This window comes from Mixophyes fleayi, chromosome 6 (genome assembly GCF_038048845.1).
Source record: "Mixophyes fleayi isolate aMixFle1 chromosome 6, aMixFle1.hap1, whole genome shotgun sequence".
In the NCBI taxonomy this organism is placed as follows: domain Eukaryota; kingdom Metazoa; phylum Chordata; class Amphibia; order Anura; family Limnodynastidae; genus Mixophyes; species Mixophyes fleayi.
The window spans coordinates 48,299,228-48,315,293 of record NC_134407.1 but is presented as its reverse complement, the minus strand read 5'-3'; the positions used below and the strand labels follow the sequence as shown (position 1 = coordinate 48,315,293).

At 37.9% G+C, this 16,066-nt stretch overlaps 1 protein-coding gene across 1 annotated transcript in view; it reads left to right on the top strand.

Annotated features, from left to right (window-relative positions):
- Positions 1–3,401: 3,401 nt before the first annotated feature.
- Positions 3,402–16,066, top strand: part of HTR7 (5-hydroxytryptamine receptor 7) — an 83,888-nt gene continuing 71,223 nt past the window's right edge. Inside the window, exon 1 of the mRNA XM_075216420.1 lies at positions 3,402–4,587. Coding sequence (XP_075072521.1) covers positions 4,061–4,587 — 527 coding nt within the window. The 5' untranslated portion in view covers positions 3,402–4,060. The remainder of the gene's footprint in view (positions 4,588–16,066) is intronic.

Below are 16,066 nucleotides of genomic sequence, written 5' to 3'. Positions count from 1 at the left end.
ACAGGCAGCCGCATCAAATGACACGCGATCGGGAGAGGGAGAGATTAGGGGTTGGGAGCTGCAAGGGGAGATCAGGGTTAGAAAAAGTGCATTTGCCTGTGTATTGACCTGCATAGAAGCACCCTCAGTGACATTTGAGTAATTGTTTGTCCTATAGTTGTTTCTGCTATTATGGGTACCACCATTCCCAGCTACTGCGCAGAGCCCAAGTAGAGCTAAAACTGGCCCTGGACAAGTCATTCAGTTTATGTTTGATACTGGTCATTATGTGCAATTAATAATGCAAACTAATTTCATTATTACAACCTACTTTTACAGATAACAAGCTACCTGTGCTAATGAATGGGCTAATTCAACTTATCTCTCTTCAAATTTCACAGTGATTAGGAGGGAGACTTGCTATCAGAGTTTAGTGTTCATGTACATAAAACTGAATAGTGTTATTAAGGATAGATTGAAAGGATTGATGTATGTAGTTTCCCTTCTATAAATGTAATGTTTCTATTCAAACATATGTGGTGGGATTCAGGAAGGCATAAAGCAATGTCTAGCCCCTGATGCAGAGATTATATTTAATAACATTAACATTGACATAGCGACCTTCCAAAGTAATTTATAAGTTAGTTCAATGTTAACATCCTGTTCCTATGAACATGTTTCTATGTTCCTAGTACATCCCTTGCTCACAAATTTATTCTGTGTCACATGATCTTATTGTTTTTAAAGAAATTTACATAATTTATGCTAGATAGTTTTACAGTGCTAGTTTTATGATGGGTCAAAAATCTAGAATTTACATTTTCATAGACAATCCCTAAAACAGATATATTTTATGCATAGTTTACCTTGCCTATTTGTTAGTCAAAGCTGTTTTTATATATGTGCATCATCTGTACTCTGACATGAGGCTCGTTCACGTTAAGGCTAATTATTCTGGTCTTAAATTGTCCTGCCCACATGTCATGTCTCTCCTGAACTTCACTTATTTGCACCACTGGGAAAAGTCTAAGCTAAGCTTATACAGGCAAAGATTTCTATGCATGTACTTAGAAGGAAGTAGAATGTATGAACCTTATTTAATAAAGAGGTGTGTTACACACAAAATTTAAGCAAAGGGACCCTATTCAATTCAACGAATGACATCCTGCTTAGTGCATGAAAAAATGTTTTACATGCAAACTCCATAGAATTTCACGCTTTTATGATGCAATGAGTAGGTCTGTATTTACTTACCTGTCCTTCTCAAAGCATAGAAACTGCATGGCCTTAGTGTATATGCGGATAAAAAAATAGGAGATACTGACATCATGAGTTTCAGATCAAATGCAAAGTGCAAAGCTGACACCTTAGTGTAATGTGTCTAAAATGGTAAGAACTAGACAGATGGAACCGGGGCTGCTACAGAGAACATATTTTTTCTGTGTAGTCTAAATTTAGTTTTCACCTAATATTCTGATAATTCCTATAAACATAGACGTCTTGAAATATTGTAACTTACAAATCAATTCAAAATAGTTAGAACAAAGTTATATATATATATATATATATATATATATATATATATATATATATATTTGATCAAATGGTTTATATTGGGTTTTATAATGAAATATATAATATCCATATTGAGCGGTTTAACATGCTGAGCCTGGATAATTGGAGTTAAAAATGAGTGCACCATTTCTGTGATATATTATGCTTATGTCTATCATATTCTTATTAGTCTTGTGAGCTTCACCAAACAAACTCAAAACTGTGTTCATCTTGTCTGCCAGTGGATAGTTGCCCCACTGAAACAAGCCAGGTCAGCCAGTAGCTGGCTAAAGTTAATCAGACATTTTAATGGTTATTACAATAATAATGTGAAGTTAGTAACATAGGACATAAACATTTTAAATATATTACAGATAAGTAAGAAATTCTTTTCGTAGGTGAATATGTAAAAACACATACTGAGGGTGAAATGTATCAAATTGCTGTTTTTCGTGCCGTTTTAAAACCGCCACAGATAGCATGCAGTTTAATCCATCAGAGATGAGAGACCTCTCCTGATTGGCCGTCTGTCTATCAAGTATTTTATTATTATTATTATTAATATTTATTTATAAGGCGCCACAAGGCATCCGCAGCGCCGTACAGAGACAAACAAAATTACAATACAATGGGAGACAGCACAGTACAGTAAACAGTAAGCACAGCAACTCAGTAAGCTCAATGCACAGCTAGAGAGGGCGGGGAAGGGGGAGGGAGGATCCGCAAACGACGGGGCCCAAGAAGGAGGGCGCGGAAGACAGGGGGGAGGGGGGAGCAAGAGTGGACGTGGGGTGGAAGACCCTCGAGGAGGAGGGCTAAGTAGCTGGAGAGCAGAGTTAGAAGTGGTGGAAACAGGAGAAGAGATGGCCCTGCTCAGAGGAGCGTACAATCTAAGGGATATAGTAGGCAGGCTTATCAGAATTAACACATTTTATGATAGGAGCTCTTCCAGAGCACTCCGCTATGTCTCTATTGTTTTTTTTATTTGTTTACCTATGGATTACTATGGAAAAAGGAAATAAGATAGGCAAGTATTTAAAAATACCACTGCACTACAGAAAACATAGTAGCACAAAAATAATACAGAACATACAGGGGGCACACTTATTTAAGATTTATTGAAAGGGGGCAATCCCACACAGAAGACATTTTTTATTTAAATAGCAAGCTAAGTACCTATTAAGCATGCCTATGATAGTCATTTTGTTTCTTAGCTATCCTACTGCAAATCATTATAATTTTTTCAAAAACTCTCTGGTTGGCAAAAAGAAATGGCTGCCAGATAGAGACACAGACACAGGTTCACAGCACTCAGTAAGTCATGTGATGGCATGGCATGGCAGGGGGGGGAGAATGAGGATGTTACAATGTAGACAAAGATTAGAGGGCATTCAAAAACCTATTTGCTCATTATATCATGTGCCATGTGACTGTGGTTGCCATGGTAGTCCAGAATCATAAATCATTAATAGCAGCCTCAAGAAAAAAACATGTGGGAATGGTAAATATTATCAGTCTTCTTTTAGCCTGCCACAGTGATTTATGTTAAAAAAAAAAAAACACCTATTTTTTTCATGGGATTGCTGCTTTAAGTTCTCATGAAAATGATTCTGCGTACCCAGTATTACTGCAAATCACCAAATATTGTGAAACGACAAGTGCCTACTTGTCCTTCCAGCCAGAGGTTGGGACTTTTAGTTTCACAACAGCTAGAGAGCCGCTGGTTATCATACTTCAGCTGTAGTCTATAGGAGGAAGAATAATGTCTGCCTTATTTGCTTCTTTTGATTCAGTGGTCTTATTAATAGGACATAAAGCATAAAGATATTCAGAAAAGTCCTCAATCCTTTTGGCTTTTAAGATTTGAATAGCCAACAGTACATAGTCTGTCCACTAGATGTCACCATTATAATGACAAATTCTAGCGTCTGAACTACATTGCAGTATGATGGAAAGGATAGATTGGATGCTTTTAGCTTCAGTACAGAAACTGCATACACTGCCTTTGAGGTGCTGTGAAGACATGAAAGGACTCAGGAAATCACTACAATCACAGGGCAACCAGAAGTGAATGCTTTTTGTCAGACTTGAGATAGCGTCACAAGATGAAGGATTAATAATCAGCGCTCTCAGGATAACTACTCTAAATTTCTGGAACTTAAGTAAGATGTATATTTTGCTTTACTGCTTGGATGACTGGATGAGAATATATTATATGGATTCACCACTTAAATGACCAACTAAGGTATACTGAGCACCTTCAGTTCTGGACCACAGAAGAATGGCCACAAAGAATCAGTACCTGAGTATTTAAGGGAAGTTGGGATCACTAAGACTGACTATGAGACAACACTAAAGGTTAGTTGTTTGACCATGAATGTATATCCATCTAGCAAGCCTATATCATCTACTCAAATTGCAGATGTGACTGAGAAATGACATGCCTTGTGGTTCAATCACAGTCCCTATAACATAACTGCTGGACCCAAAGTGTTTGGGGGTCTACACATGGGCTACACAAACCACAATGGTCATCGTTATCAACAGCAGCCACATATACAATGACATCAGGTCCTATGTTATAGAAGATTTGCAGGACCTCAGCACCACTATAATGATTTCTGGTTCTTTAAACCCTCCTCTACTGAAGATTATCCAAGATGCCACCACTAACAATCCTCTGCCCACCTCTAGCTTTCTAAGTGAAAATGACACCCGGTGTGGTGAACAGATCCTTAATTATGGTCACATTGAAAAAGTAGTTATAGGAGCCATCCTGTCTCTGATCACCTTGCTGACCATCGCAGGGAATTGCCTGGTTGTCATATCTGTTTGTTTTGTGAAGAAACTTAGGCAGCCTTCAAACTATCTGATTGTATCCTTGGCTTTGGCTGACCTGTCTGTAGCCATAGCTGTCATGCCTTTTGTCAGTGTCACTGACCTCATTGGGGGGAAATGGATTTTTGGACATGTCTTTTGTAATGTCTTTATAGCCATGGATGTGATGTGCTGTACAGCCTCTATTATGACATTATGTGTCATTAGCATTGACAGGTAAGACGGATGCATTTATATTATCTCTATTTTATGTTGTTCAATGTGCAAGTTGTATTCAAGAACTTTATCACAAATATTTCAGTCTCATATAATAAGCCTAGAAATCAATTAATAATGAAAACTTTCTGTAATTTCCCCTTTGAATAAAAAATTCTGCAAACTTCAAAAATGAACCTTCCACTTTAATAATGTCACCAGAGTTCACTTTTTTTGGTGTGTAAGTGTTTTAAGTTTTTTTTCTACTTAGCAAATAGACAATATAATTTGGATAGCAGAGCACCTGTTTTGTGCATTTAATGCAATATATATATATATATATATATATATATATATATATATATATATATATATATATATTTGCACCCAGTACCTATGGCTTATGCTGGTTGTTGTGGTTAAGCTGCATGTTTTAATGTTACATACAGGGAAACTTCTTTCTTGGTTATTGATCCCCTAACGTTTCAGTGTACAGTGCAGTTATAGATTTAACTACTAATTTAAGTCACAACATATTTTCAGCACATGTAAAAATGTATTAAAAAATTATGGATACTCTTCTCTGCAGTTGATAGAAGAAAAAATTATGTATAACAATAATAATAATAATAATAATAATAATAATAATAATAACAACAACAACAACACTATGAATAATTGGTTCTGCATAATGTTATTACTATTTTAATTACCACATAAAAATTATATATGATGAAAAGACAGGTGATAATGCATTATTTTATGCTATATGGGATTAAAAAAGAATTAAAACCACTGTAATGTGTTTATTGCTTTATTGTTGCAACTACAAATTCTAACCTATGCTATGGCTTGTAGATTAGGATTATTATTATTATTATTATTATTATTATTATTATTATTCATTTCTAATGAGGTATAATGAAAAACCATATACTGAGAGCTTTCTAGTGCCACCTAGTGGCTTAATGATAAATCGTTTTAAAACCAAATGCAACTGACTGACATTGGACTGTTTTTATTCAAAACCAAGAGCTGTATAGAATACAAAGCAGTTTACAAATAAATATGATTGCATATCGGATATTATTACATAGTGTGTATTCAATCATCATCTTGAAACTAACTTTAATATATGTACAATTGCTTCCCTATGTACTCTCTGTGCAAAAGTGCATGAAAACATATTAATCCTATATTATTGCTATTATTATCTTTTATTCATAAAGTGCCAACATATTCCACAGTGTTATAAAGTGTGAAACTAAAACAAACATTGGTTGCAGTACAGGAACATTACATGAAACAAATGGAGTGAGAGCTTTGGTATCAAGAGCTTACAATCTAGTATGGAAGAAATACAATTTATACAAGGAGCAAAAGTCCAGGTGCAAAGTAATAGACAAATCATCTACTAGCATACTATCCTACTGCTGTGTATGTGTTATAGTATAGTTTCATGGGGGAAAGGGGAGTTCATTTCTTTGAAGTTAACAAGCAAATATCAAATATAAAATGTAAACTCATTTTATGTGTATTCACTTAGAATAATTGTATTAAGTTATTCTGCACACTGAATAAGTTTATCTCTCTGTGCCTATATATTATTAATTTGAGCTTTAGCTTTCATATTTCTTCTCCAACCCAATCAAATTAAAGCATACTTGCCTACTCTCCCGGAATTCTCGGGAGGCTCCTGAATTTCGGGGAGTCCTCTCGGACTCCCGGAAGAGTAGGCAAACCTCCCACATTCGCCAAAATAAATGGCATTGAATGTGGGGGCGGGAATGAATTTCTGCATTTTATAGTAGGGCGGGACTATAGTGACGCAACGACGGCACCAAGCCCCCTCCTACCCCCATGTCACATGACTTCTCCGCCGGATCTCCCGAGGGAGAAATTGAAAAGATTGTCATGCATGAATTAAAGAGTATGTGTTGCCTACACATATCACAAAGGAGGAAGTCATTTGTGGGCTGAATTCATTATTATGAGAATTCAGCTATCAGTTCAGTAAGAAACAGTGACATAACCACACACATACTTGAGGAAATGTGCAACACGTATCAACATTCTGGTCTTACACTGCTGTGTCTGGATGAGCCATGCAGCACACTACAAGGTGCAGTCCTACCCTCTGCTCTAGGGAGATGCCTCCCCACCTAGAAGTATACCTAAGTAAGTGCTGAAGAGGTACACTACGCAGAACTGTGACTATCCCACCAGATTCCAGCCTTCTCCCACATAAGTACTTTTCTGCTTTCAGCTAAACACTATTCAGTTTAGCCTAATTTAAGTCTTACAAATGAAAATATGAATCAAGTCACTTTAATAGCCACTCTTTGTTAGTACTGGGTGGGACCCTCCTTCATCCCCAGAACAGCCTGGATTCTTTGGGGCATAGATTTAACAAGGTGTTGAAAACATTTCTTAGAGTTTCTGGTTCATGTTGACATAATGGCATTATACAAATCTCCTGTTCCATCACATCCCAAATGTGCTCTATTGGATTGTGATCTAGTGCCTGTGGAGGCCATTGGAGTACACTGAACTCATTGTCATGTTAATGGAACCAGATTGAAATGACGTGTGCTTTGTGATATTGCGCGTTATCCTGCTGGAAGTAGCCCTTAGAAAATGGGTAGACCATGGCTATAAAGGAATGCACCTGGTCAGCAACAATACTCAGGTAGGCTGTGACATTTAAACACTGCTCAACTGGTAATAAAGGGCCTAATATCCCATACCATTACACCACTGCCATCAGTCTGCACAGTTGACACAAGGCAGGATTGATCCATGGATTCATGTTGCTTACGCCAAATTCTGAAACTATCATCTGCATGTCACAGCAGAAATTTGTCAGATCAGACTTTTTTTTTTAATTATCTTCCACTGACCAGTTTTGGTGAGCCTGTGCCAACTGTAGACTGCATTTCCTCTTCTTATCTGACAGGAGTGGAACCCGGTGGGGGTCTTCTGCTGCTGTAGCCCATCCACTTCAAGGTTGGATGTGCTGTGCATTCAGAAATGCTCTTCTGCATACCATTGTAGTAAAGCATGGTTGTCTATTTGAGTTACTATTGCCTTTCTGTCAGCATGATCCACTCTGGTCATTCTACTCTGACTTCTCCTTTGACCTCTCGCTATAACAAGGCGTTTTCACCCACATAACTTGTATGTGAAAACCCCAGATGGTCATCAACTCCTGAGATACTCAAATCACTGTGGGCCTGAATCATTAAGGCAAGCAAAGCAAAAAAAAGGAGTAACTTTGCACCTTGGCAAAACCTTGTTGCATTGGAGTGGGAGGTAAATTTAAATGTGGGGACAGATTTATAGTTGGGATAAGGCATGTCCTAGATCAGCTTTAAATTTCAGTGTAAAAATAAAGCTAACAAGTATCTGTGTGCTACATGAAAAAGAAGCCAGTATTTTCCTTACATGCAAAATAGTAAACTAATTTGCACCCCTTGCATTGTAACATGGTTAGTCCCTCCGCATTGCAAGGAATGCTTTTAAAAGTATGTATTTTTAACACCTGCTAACAGACAAAAGGTAAATTCAGGACAAATGAAGTCCCACCCCAAACTGGCCATGGCCCAATTCTCACAACCACACCCACTCTTTCAATGGTTCCGCAAATCAGGATAGTTCCGCCAAAATCAGGGCGATTGGCAGGTGCAATTTTAGTAATAACTCTCAGACATCATCATTTATTTATATAGCTCCACTGATTCCTCAGTGCTGTAAAGAACTCATTCACATCAGTCCCTGCCTCATTGGAGCTTACAGTCTAAATTCCCTAACATACACACAGACAGAGAGAGAGAGAGAGAGAGAGACTAGGGTCAATTTTGATAGCAGCCAATTAACCTACTAGTCCTATGTTTTTTTTGGAGTGTGGGAGGAAACTGGAGCACCCGGAGGAAACTGGAGCACCCAGAGGAAACCCATGAAAACACGGGGAGAACATACAAACTCCACACAGATAAGGCCATGGTCGGGGATTGAACTCATGACCCCAGTGCTGTGAGGCAGAAGTGCTAACCACTTAGCCACCTTGCTGCCCCATGGGAGTACTTCATCTTTATTGAATCAGAAGATATTTTAAAAAAGAAAATGTAAAATATACAATTGTTTAAAATTAAATTAAATTAAAAAGAATTTAGGAATCATTTACTAACATTTAGAGCCTGAGTCATTAAGGAGGGCAAAGCAAAAAAAAAAAGAGTGTTTTGTCCTGGACAAACTATGTTACAATACAAGGGGTGCAAATGAGTTCATTATTTTGTACATAAATTAAATACTGGCTGTTTTTTTCATGTAGCACACAAATATTTGATATCTTTATTTTTAAACTGAAATGTAAAGCTGATCTAGTACACGATCTACCCCAAATATAAAACTGTCCCCACATGTTAAATTTACCTCCCCCTTCAATGCAACAAGGTTTTGCCCAGGGGCAAAGTTACTCCTTTTTTATGCTTTCCTTAATGACTCAGGCCCTCAGACTCTAAGGGGCATATTTACTAAACTTCGGGTGTTAAAAAGTGTAGATGTTGCCTATAGTAACCAACCTGATCAGAAGCGGAACTAGTGAGCTGAGAGCCCTGGTGCAGGGAAGCGGGGAGAGGGGAATCCACAGCTCGCTAGTTCCCGGTGCAGAGGGCCCCATTATCTTCATGGGCCCCAGTGCACCGCTCCTGCTGCACCAATGGTAGTTCTGCCACTGAATCGGATTCTAGTTATCATTCATGTGGTACATTCTACAAAATGACAGCTAGAATCTGATTGGTTGCTATAGGCATCATCTCCTCTTTTTCAAACCAGCAGGTTAGTAAATATACCCCTAAATTTGCACTGAAACATGGTAATCCATCATGAAATAGATTTTATGTGTTTAGTGCAAACTACAGAATGAAAACACATGTCCGATTATTGTTATGATTTAATGCAAGTTTTGCAACTAAATGCAAAATGTTAGCAGATGCAAAGTGCTGTCGTTTGTCATCAGCTTATTTACTTCAATCTTACTTATCCATGTAATTGACTGTATATAATGAGTCATTTTATTTTCATTTTTTTCATTTTTAGTTTTCACTAACCTGATTGCTTTTCTCAAATGTTTATTCCCGTCTTCCTCACCCTGGCAAGTTGCCCCTTATCCCTTCTGTCTTCAACAAATCAAATGCTTGTCTCTTTCCATCAAGTTCTTCCACCCATCTATTTATTTAGTGTCATGGCTTTTAAATTTGCTTTCTTCTCTGGTTATTATTGAGGGGAATGAACTGAGAAGAGTATGTGTCTATTTGCATGCATTCTGATATTCATCCCAATCTAATATTACATGATTTGTTTAATTTGTTTGTTGTCTTCGACATTTTTAACAATAGTTTTCTAAGACATTCATTTTCCCAAATTTATTATAATATCCTATTCTGGATGCCTTAGGACATATTTGTATTTTATTGAACTTAAGTTGCTTTGTGCCTCATTTCTTCGGTGACAACACTAGTTCCTAATAAATTGAGATGGAATATTGGCCCGGGCAACAAAATTGCTGCCTTCACTGTGTTTACACATCAAGTACACTTTATGAAATAAATGCATGTTTAGAAGAAACCTTTAAGGTGCTACTTATGTGGGTGAGAATAATATTTGAACTTACTTAGACCTTTTACTATAAATGGAAATATGTTAATTCAATGCATCTATTAGTGCAACATAACCTAATACAGTAGTCATTACAGAAAACAGAAAGGTTTTTTGTCTAGTGAAATATGAGTGTTAAAATGATTTGTTATATTGGAAAAATATTATTATTGGTTTATTATCTGACTTACATCCATTACATAAGGCAGTATAATGACATTTGTAAAGAGTCAATGCAGGGCAATAATGTGATATATTGTATCACAATGACACAGAAACATTGGGAAAATGTGTGCCAGGGGAGCCCCCTCAAGATAAAGGCCTTGGGCACCCCAAAAATCTTGCCCTGGATCTGATTAATGATAGACTTTCAGTCGCAAAGATTGTGCTGTCTGACATATATTTAGCTTACTTTGGTTTGTCACAGGTTTAGAATGTGTTTATTTTATATTCATCTGATTAGATATTTTTTCAATGCCTTACTATCCTTCTATGTGATTTATTGGTAATTATTTGTGCAACTGTGCAATGTATTTATTTTCTTATAACAAACTCAACTCAGCATTGAGTTTGCCTACATGCCTTTCAGCATCAGAGAATAAATACAAAGGTCTCAATCCATAAATCACTGTCAGCTTTAGCTATACTGCATCAATGTAGTGCCTAATTATTATACTTCTAAACAGCCTATTGCAACATTACAGATGCAGTATTATCAAAGACCTACTTCTTAAAGTTCACTTGTCATCTAGATGCAGTAAAGGCAGACATTTTTGGCTGAACCAATATTAATGCCTTGTCTTGATGCTGTGTCAAGACTGAATATTGGTCCAACTTACTGTGTGTATGTGGCAGCTACAATATAAAAATATGCATCAGTTTCTAGTGCATAGTTGCACGAATTTCTGAGAGTCTTCCTGGACTCTCGGGAGGGCAGGCAATTCTCCCTGATCCTGGCCGTCTGTGTAAACTAAACAGATGGGGCGGGGCCTAGTGACATCATGGACGAGTCATTGTGGCCCCACCCGCTGTTTTTATTGGTCCAGAGTAGTGATGTCTGTTTTGGGGGCGTGGCTAATGACACGATTCTTAGAGCCCCGTCCCCACACACACCCCTCCACCCTAGACCTCCCAGGAATCATCTTGCCCATGTTGGCAAGTATGTTCTAGTTTATATTAGTTTTTTTTAATAGTCTACATACCTCCCAGCATTTAAAATGACTAAGTTGAGACACAGCCATGCCACCTCTGAGATGAGATGTGGACTTGTTACTTTATGATTGTGTCTGCATTATAATGTGCATGTCCATGCACCCTGGGTGTTGTGTATAGTGCTTCTGAAGTGCTAGGCTGCCCCAATCCCCCTCCTTAAATCCTTGTGAATGGGAACACGATTCCCAACTTCCCATAAATTGGGACAAATTTGCTGACCACAGGATTGCTAAATAGTCCCCTCAAATTGGGACAGTTGGGAGACCATTCTCTAGAGACCACAGAATATAAGTCCAGAAATATTTGCTGTTTACCTATATATTCATTTTATTTTATACATTAATTATAAGTTAAATAAACTTATAAACATTTAACCGTAGGCTCGGATAGGGCTGAATAATTCCATGTATTTTCTGAGTATACTTGTCATATATGCATTCTAGCCAGCTACACTTGTAGGGTTGGGGGAAAAAGGACAGCACAGAAAGTGGCTTTTGGGTAAAAAAAAATATCCCTGCTCTGCTGATCACATGCATGCAGATCTGGTCAAATATTCGTTTTTTGTTTTTTTTTCAAAGTGCGTGACTGACTATATCCTATATGATCAATCCCTGATCTTATTAATTATTTCATTCAGAAGGACAGATCTACAGGTCAGTCCTATTTGTATGTACGGTCATCAGATGACCCAGATGAGGTGGGGAGTGTATGTAATGCAATCTGGTTAGGCAGTCCAAAGCCTGAATGACCATTTCTGTATCAGGATTCCTAGCAATGATAGCTAGAATAAATCAGGAAGTGACAATTGGTAACACAGTTCGTAGAGGCCGTAGAGAGTAGCCGAATACCAGACCTAACTTAGAGGCTGGAGAAGCAGAGAAGACTGAAGTCACAGGATGTGCCATGGTGTCAGGATACCTAGTATACTCTAGAGGCATGAGGCACGAGGTACTGATTGAACCACGGATGGCAGGATACCTGGTTTACTCAGGAGGGATGAGGTACTGGATAAACCACAGTTGTCAGGATTTGAGGTTTGGCAGGAGTCACAAGGCACTGGATAGATATGTGAGTGTCAGAGTAGAGGAGGTTCAAACAAGCCAAATGATCAAAAGTCATGAGAGCAACAATGGTACCAGGGAAATAGCTGGAACGTAGTCAAGGTTTGGGTCAGAAGATAAGTAGAAAAACCAAGGAACAAGCAGGGGTCGATATCAGGAAGTCAGTCTGAAACAGGACACAATATACTCTGAAAAATCATCATCAGCAGGCAAGACAACAATGAACTGCCATAGGTTAGAGGGAGAGGCAGTCTTATAAAGGCAGTGAACAGGTGTTGGTGCTGATCAGGGAAGGAGGTAACTCCTACTCGTGAGGTGAATTGTACAATGGTAAGACAGCAGCACCTCTGTTGGTAGGGAGGTACTGCAGGCCAGATACGCATAATGACAAAGTTCAAACATATTTCTAGCAGACAGGAGCTGCAGGAGGCAAGCAGCATACCTATGAAAGATGCTGCAGTACAGTCGGAGACAGATTGTGATATTCTGGGAAAAATAGTCATTCAGATGTGAGGCTAAAATTGTGACAGACCTGTTGTGCAGAGATTAGTATGAGCATATGGAATGCAATGCATGCAGCCAACATCACAGGCTTACAAATGATTTCAATTCAAAACTGCAGGGAGTGAGAATCAGAGAGTGTGACCACAAGGGGAATGCAATATTGGGTTATTTGATTTTAGACTTTTTTTACACACACTAAAGATTATAAACAAACCTAAAAATATGGAGGAATACAAAGCATTTCAATTTGTGCAATTGTGCCTAATTGTCCGTCTAACCACAACAAACTGCTCACATTCAGGATTTTGGAACTACCTCAAAAAATCAGTCTGCACCTATTTTTGAGGGATTACATTTTCTGCTTAAAATGTGCATTGTGGAAAGAGTAAGAAATGTAACTTGAAATCCAGCTTTCTGTCACTTTAGGACTGTCTACTTCTATCATTATTATTACCGTTCATTTATATAGCACCACTATATTACGCAGCGCTGTACAGAAAATATATGTCATGTACATCAGTCCCTGCCCTATTGAAACTTACAGTTCTTACCACACACACACACACACACACTAGGGTCCATTTTAGTCAGCAGCAAATTAACCTTCCAATATGTTTTTTGGAGTGTAGGAAGAAACTGAAGCATCCTGAGGAAATCCAAGGAAACATGGGTAGAGCATACAAGCTGCACACATATAGGGCCAAGGTCAGGAATCTAACTCATGACCTCAGCACAGTGAGACAGCATTGCTAACTACTGTGAGCCATATTTATGTATCGATCTATCTATCTATCTATCTATCTATCTATCTAGTTCATTCTCAGTGGTGTAATGGGGTGCTATAGAACACTGTAATTTTTGGGCTGCTGCCACCACAACTTTACTATACTAGAGAATTGTTGCAGAGAGGAAAACAGCACTTCCATTAGAAATTACTGTTATTATCTTGTAGGTCTCTGTATCGGTGGCAGTCATATTCCCGATAATGATAAGGCCGACAGTTATTTTCCCGACATAAAAAAAACAATGCTTAGATGCCTGACAATAAATAAATATAAACTGACCTTCAAAATGACACGTAAAGTTTCCGACAATGTTCAGCTAAATTCCGAAAACAACAAATCCTGGCACGCCGTTTTGACGTAATTTAAAATGAAGGCCGTCATATTAGCGGTTTTAAAGCAGCAATGCCAGTCCCGCCGCCTAACTCATCTAAGCTAAGTGTTAGTATTAGGGTTAGGGTTAGATTTAGGGTTAGGGTTAGGTTTAGGGTTAGGGATAGGTTTAGGGTTAGGGTTAGGTTTAGGGTTAGGGTTAGGTTTAGGGTTAGGGATAGGCCGCGGGACTTAGCATTGCCGCTTTAAAATCATTAATATGACGATCACAATTTTAACTGATGTCAAAACGTAGTGTTGGGATTTCTTGCTTTCAGAATTTAGCTGAACACCGTTGTTTACTTTACGTGTCATTTTTAAGATCAGTCTATATTCACTGTCGGGCATGTAAGCATTGTTTTTTTATGTTGGGAAACTGTTGGCCATATCATTACCCGGTAAGTGTAGCCAACCCCTCCGTTTTTCGTCCTGCACTGAACGCAGATTGGCTCCTGGAGTTCTGTGTGGGAAGGAGGTGGAGTTCTATCAACCAATAATAGTGCAGGCTGATGTAAATTCTGTTACCATGCAGGTGCATCTCTTCTCTGCTCCATCTCTTCTGCTAGACCCCTCAGAAACATATTGTACAGAATTGCTGCCTTAAGCCTCTTTCCCTTAGAATAAATACCTTCTTAAAAGGCTTTAAACTCTTGAATCCCTAATTGTTTACAGCTGCTCTGTATGTTGGAGTTTTAAAAATAATTAATGATCTTTAATCTATACAAATATCACAGCATTTAAAATAAATAGTCAATTTATTTTGTCCTTCAAACAAAAGAGTACAGTTATCTCTGACACATGTTTTGCCATGTGTATTATTATTAAATGCATATAATGTTGCATATTCTGCAATGTTTTGCAAAGGCTTGGTAAATATAATAATAAGGAAGTACAGGCACAAATGGTGGAGATACTTGTTAGGTCATATTTAATGACAAAGTGCAAGAAGTACACTTTTAGTAACCCATAGCAACCAATCAAATATTAGTTTTCATTAGTCTGTTTATACTAAGAGCTGCGGGTGTGAAGTAATGCCTAATATATAGATGTCTCCTAGTGATGTTTGGAGAAATAGAAAATAATAGAGATTTGGGAGACTGAACTACATAACATATAAATAGTATTGGGAAAACAGCATTGGACAGAAGTGTTAGGACTCAGGAGGGATGTCTGTAAGGAAGAGAAGTTGGAGAAGAGTCTAAATCGGATACAAAGCAGTGATAGGCCATCTGTAACACTTAAGGGACTGCACAGAACAACACTCTAACCTTCAATCGCACTGCACATTACCCTCAATCTTAGTAACAAGTTAAAACAACACAATTAAAGAAAGAGATACATATCTCTGATAATATCAGCAGGTGTTGTAAACCCATGTTACAAGCTATAACAAAAACAATCTGACAATAAGGCAGGAAGAAGCTGGTAGCCGCCGGTGATGGATCTGTGGGTTCGCATGCAGCCAGTTAGCCTCCACTTATATAAAGGGACAATGAAGGGATTAACATGTCATAAAGTGTCCACGGGGATTAAGCACTAAGTACTTTTATATAAGGATTCATATTTAGATGGGTAACCATATTTGTACTTACAAATGAGATTCAGCTTCATTTCAAATTGTGAACCATTTTTCCTCATATTCACCATTGAATTAACTTTGAACTACCTGATTTAGGTGGTGATCCAGATCAATTTGGAAATGATAGTTTAATTAAATTGAACAAGCAAATAGAATAATCTGAATTAATATAAACTTGGCCCCATCTTTATTTATTCAAATCAATTGTCTTTCTGTAGGGTAGAACTTACCGTATTAAAGGTAATACTACTAACGCCACGTTAATCCTAGACTAACGTGACCGAATTGAATCTGGCTCATAGATCATATAGCTTTTATTATGTATATTTTTGCTT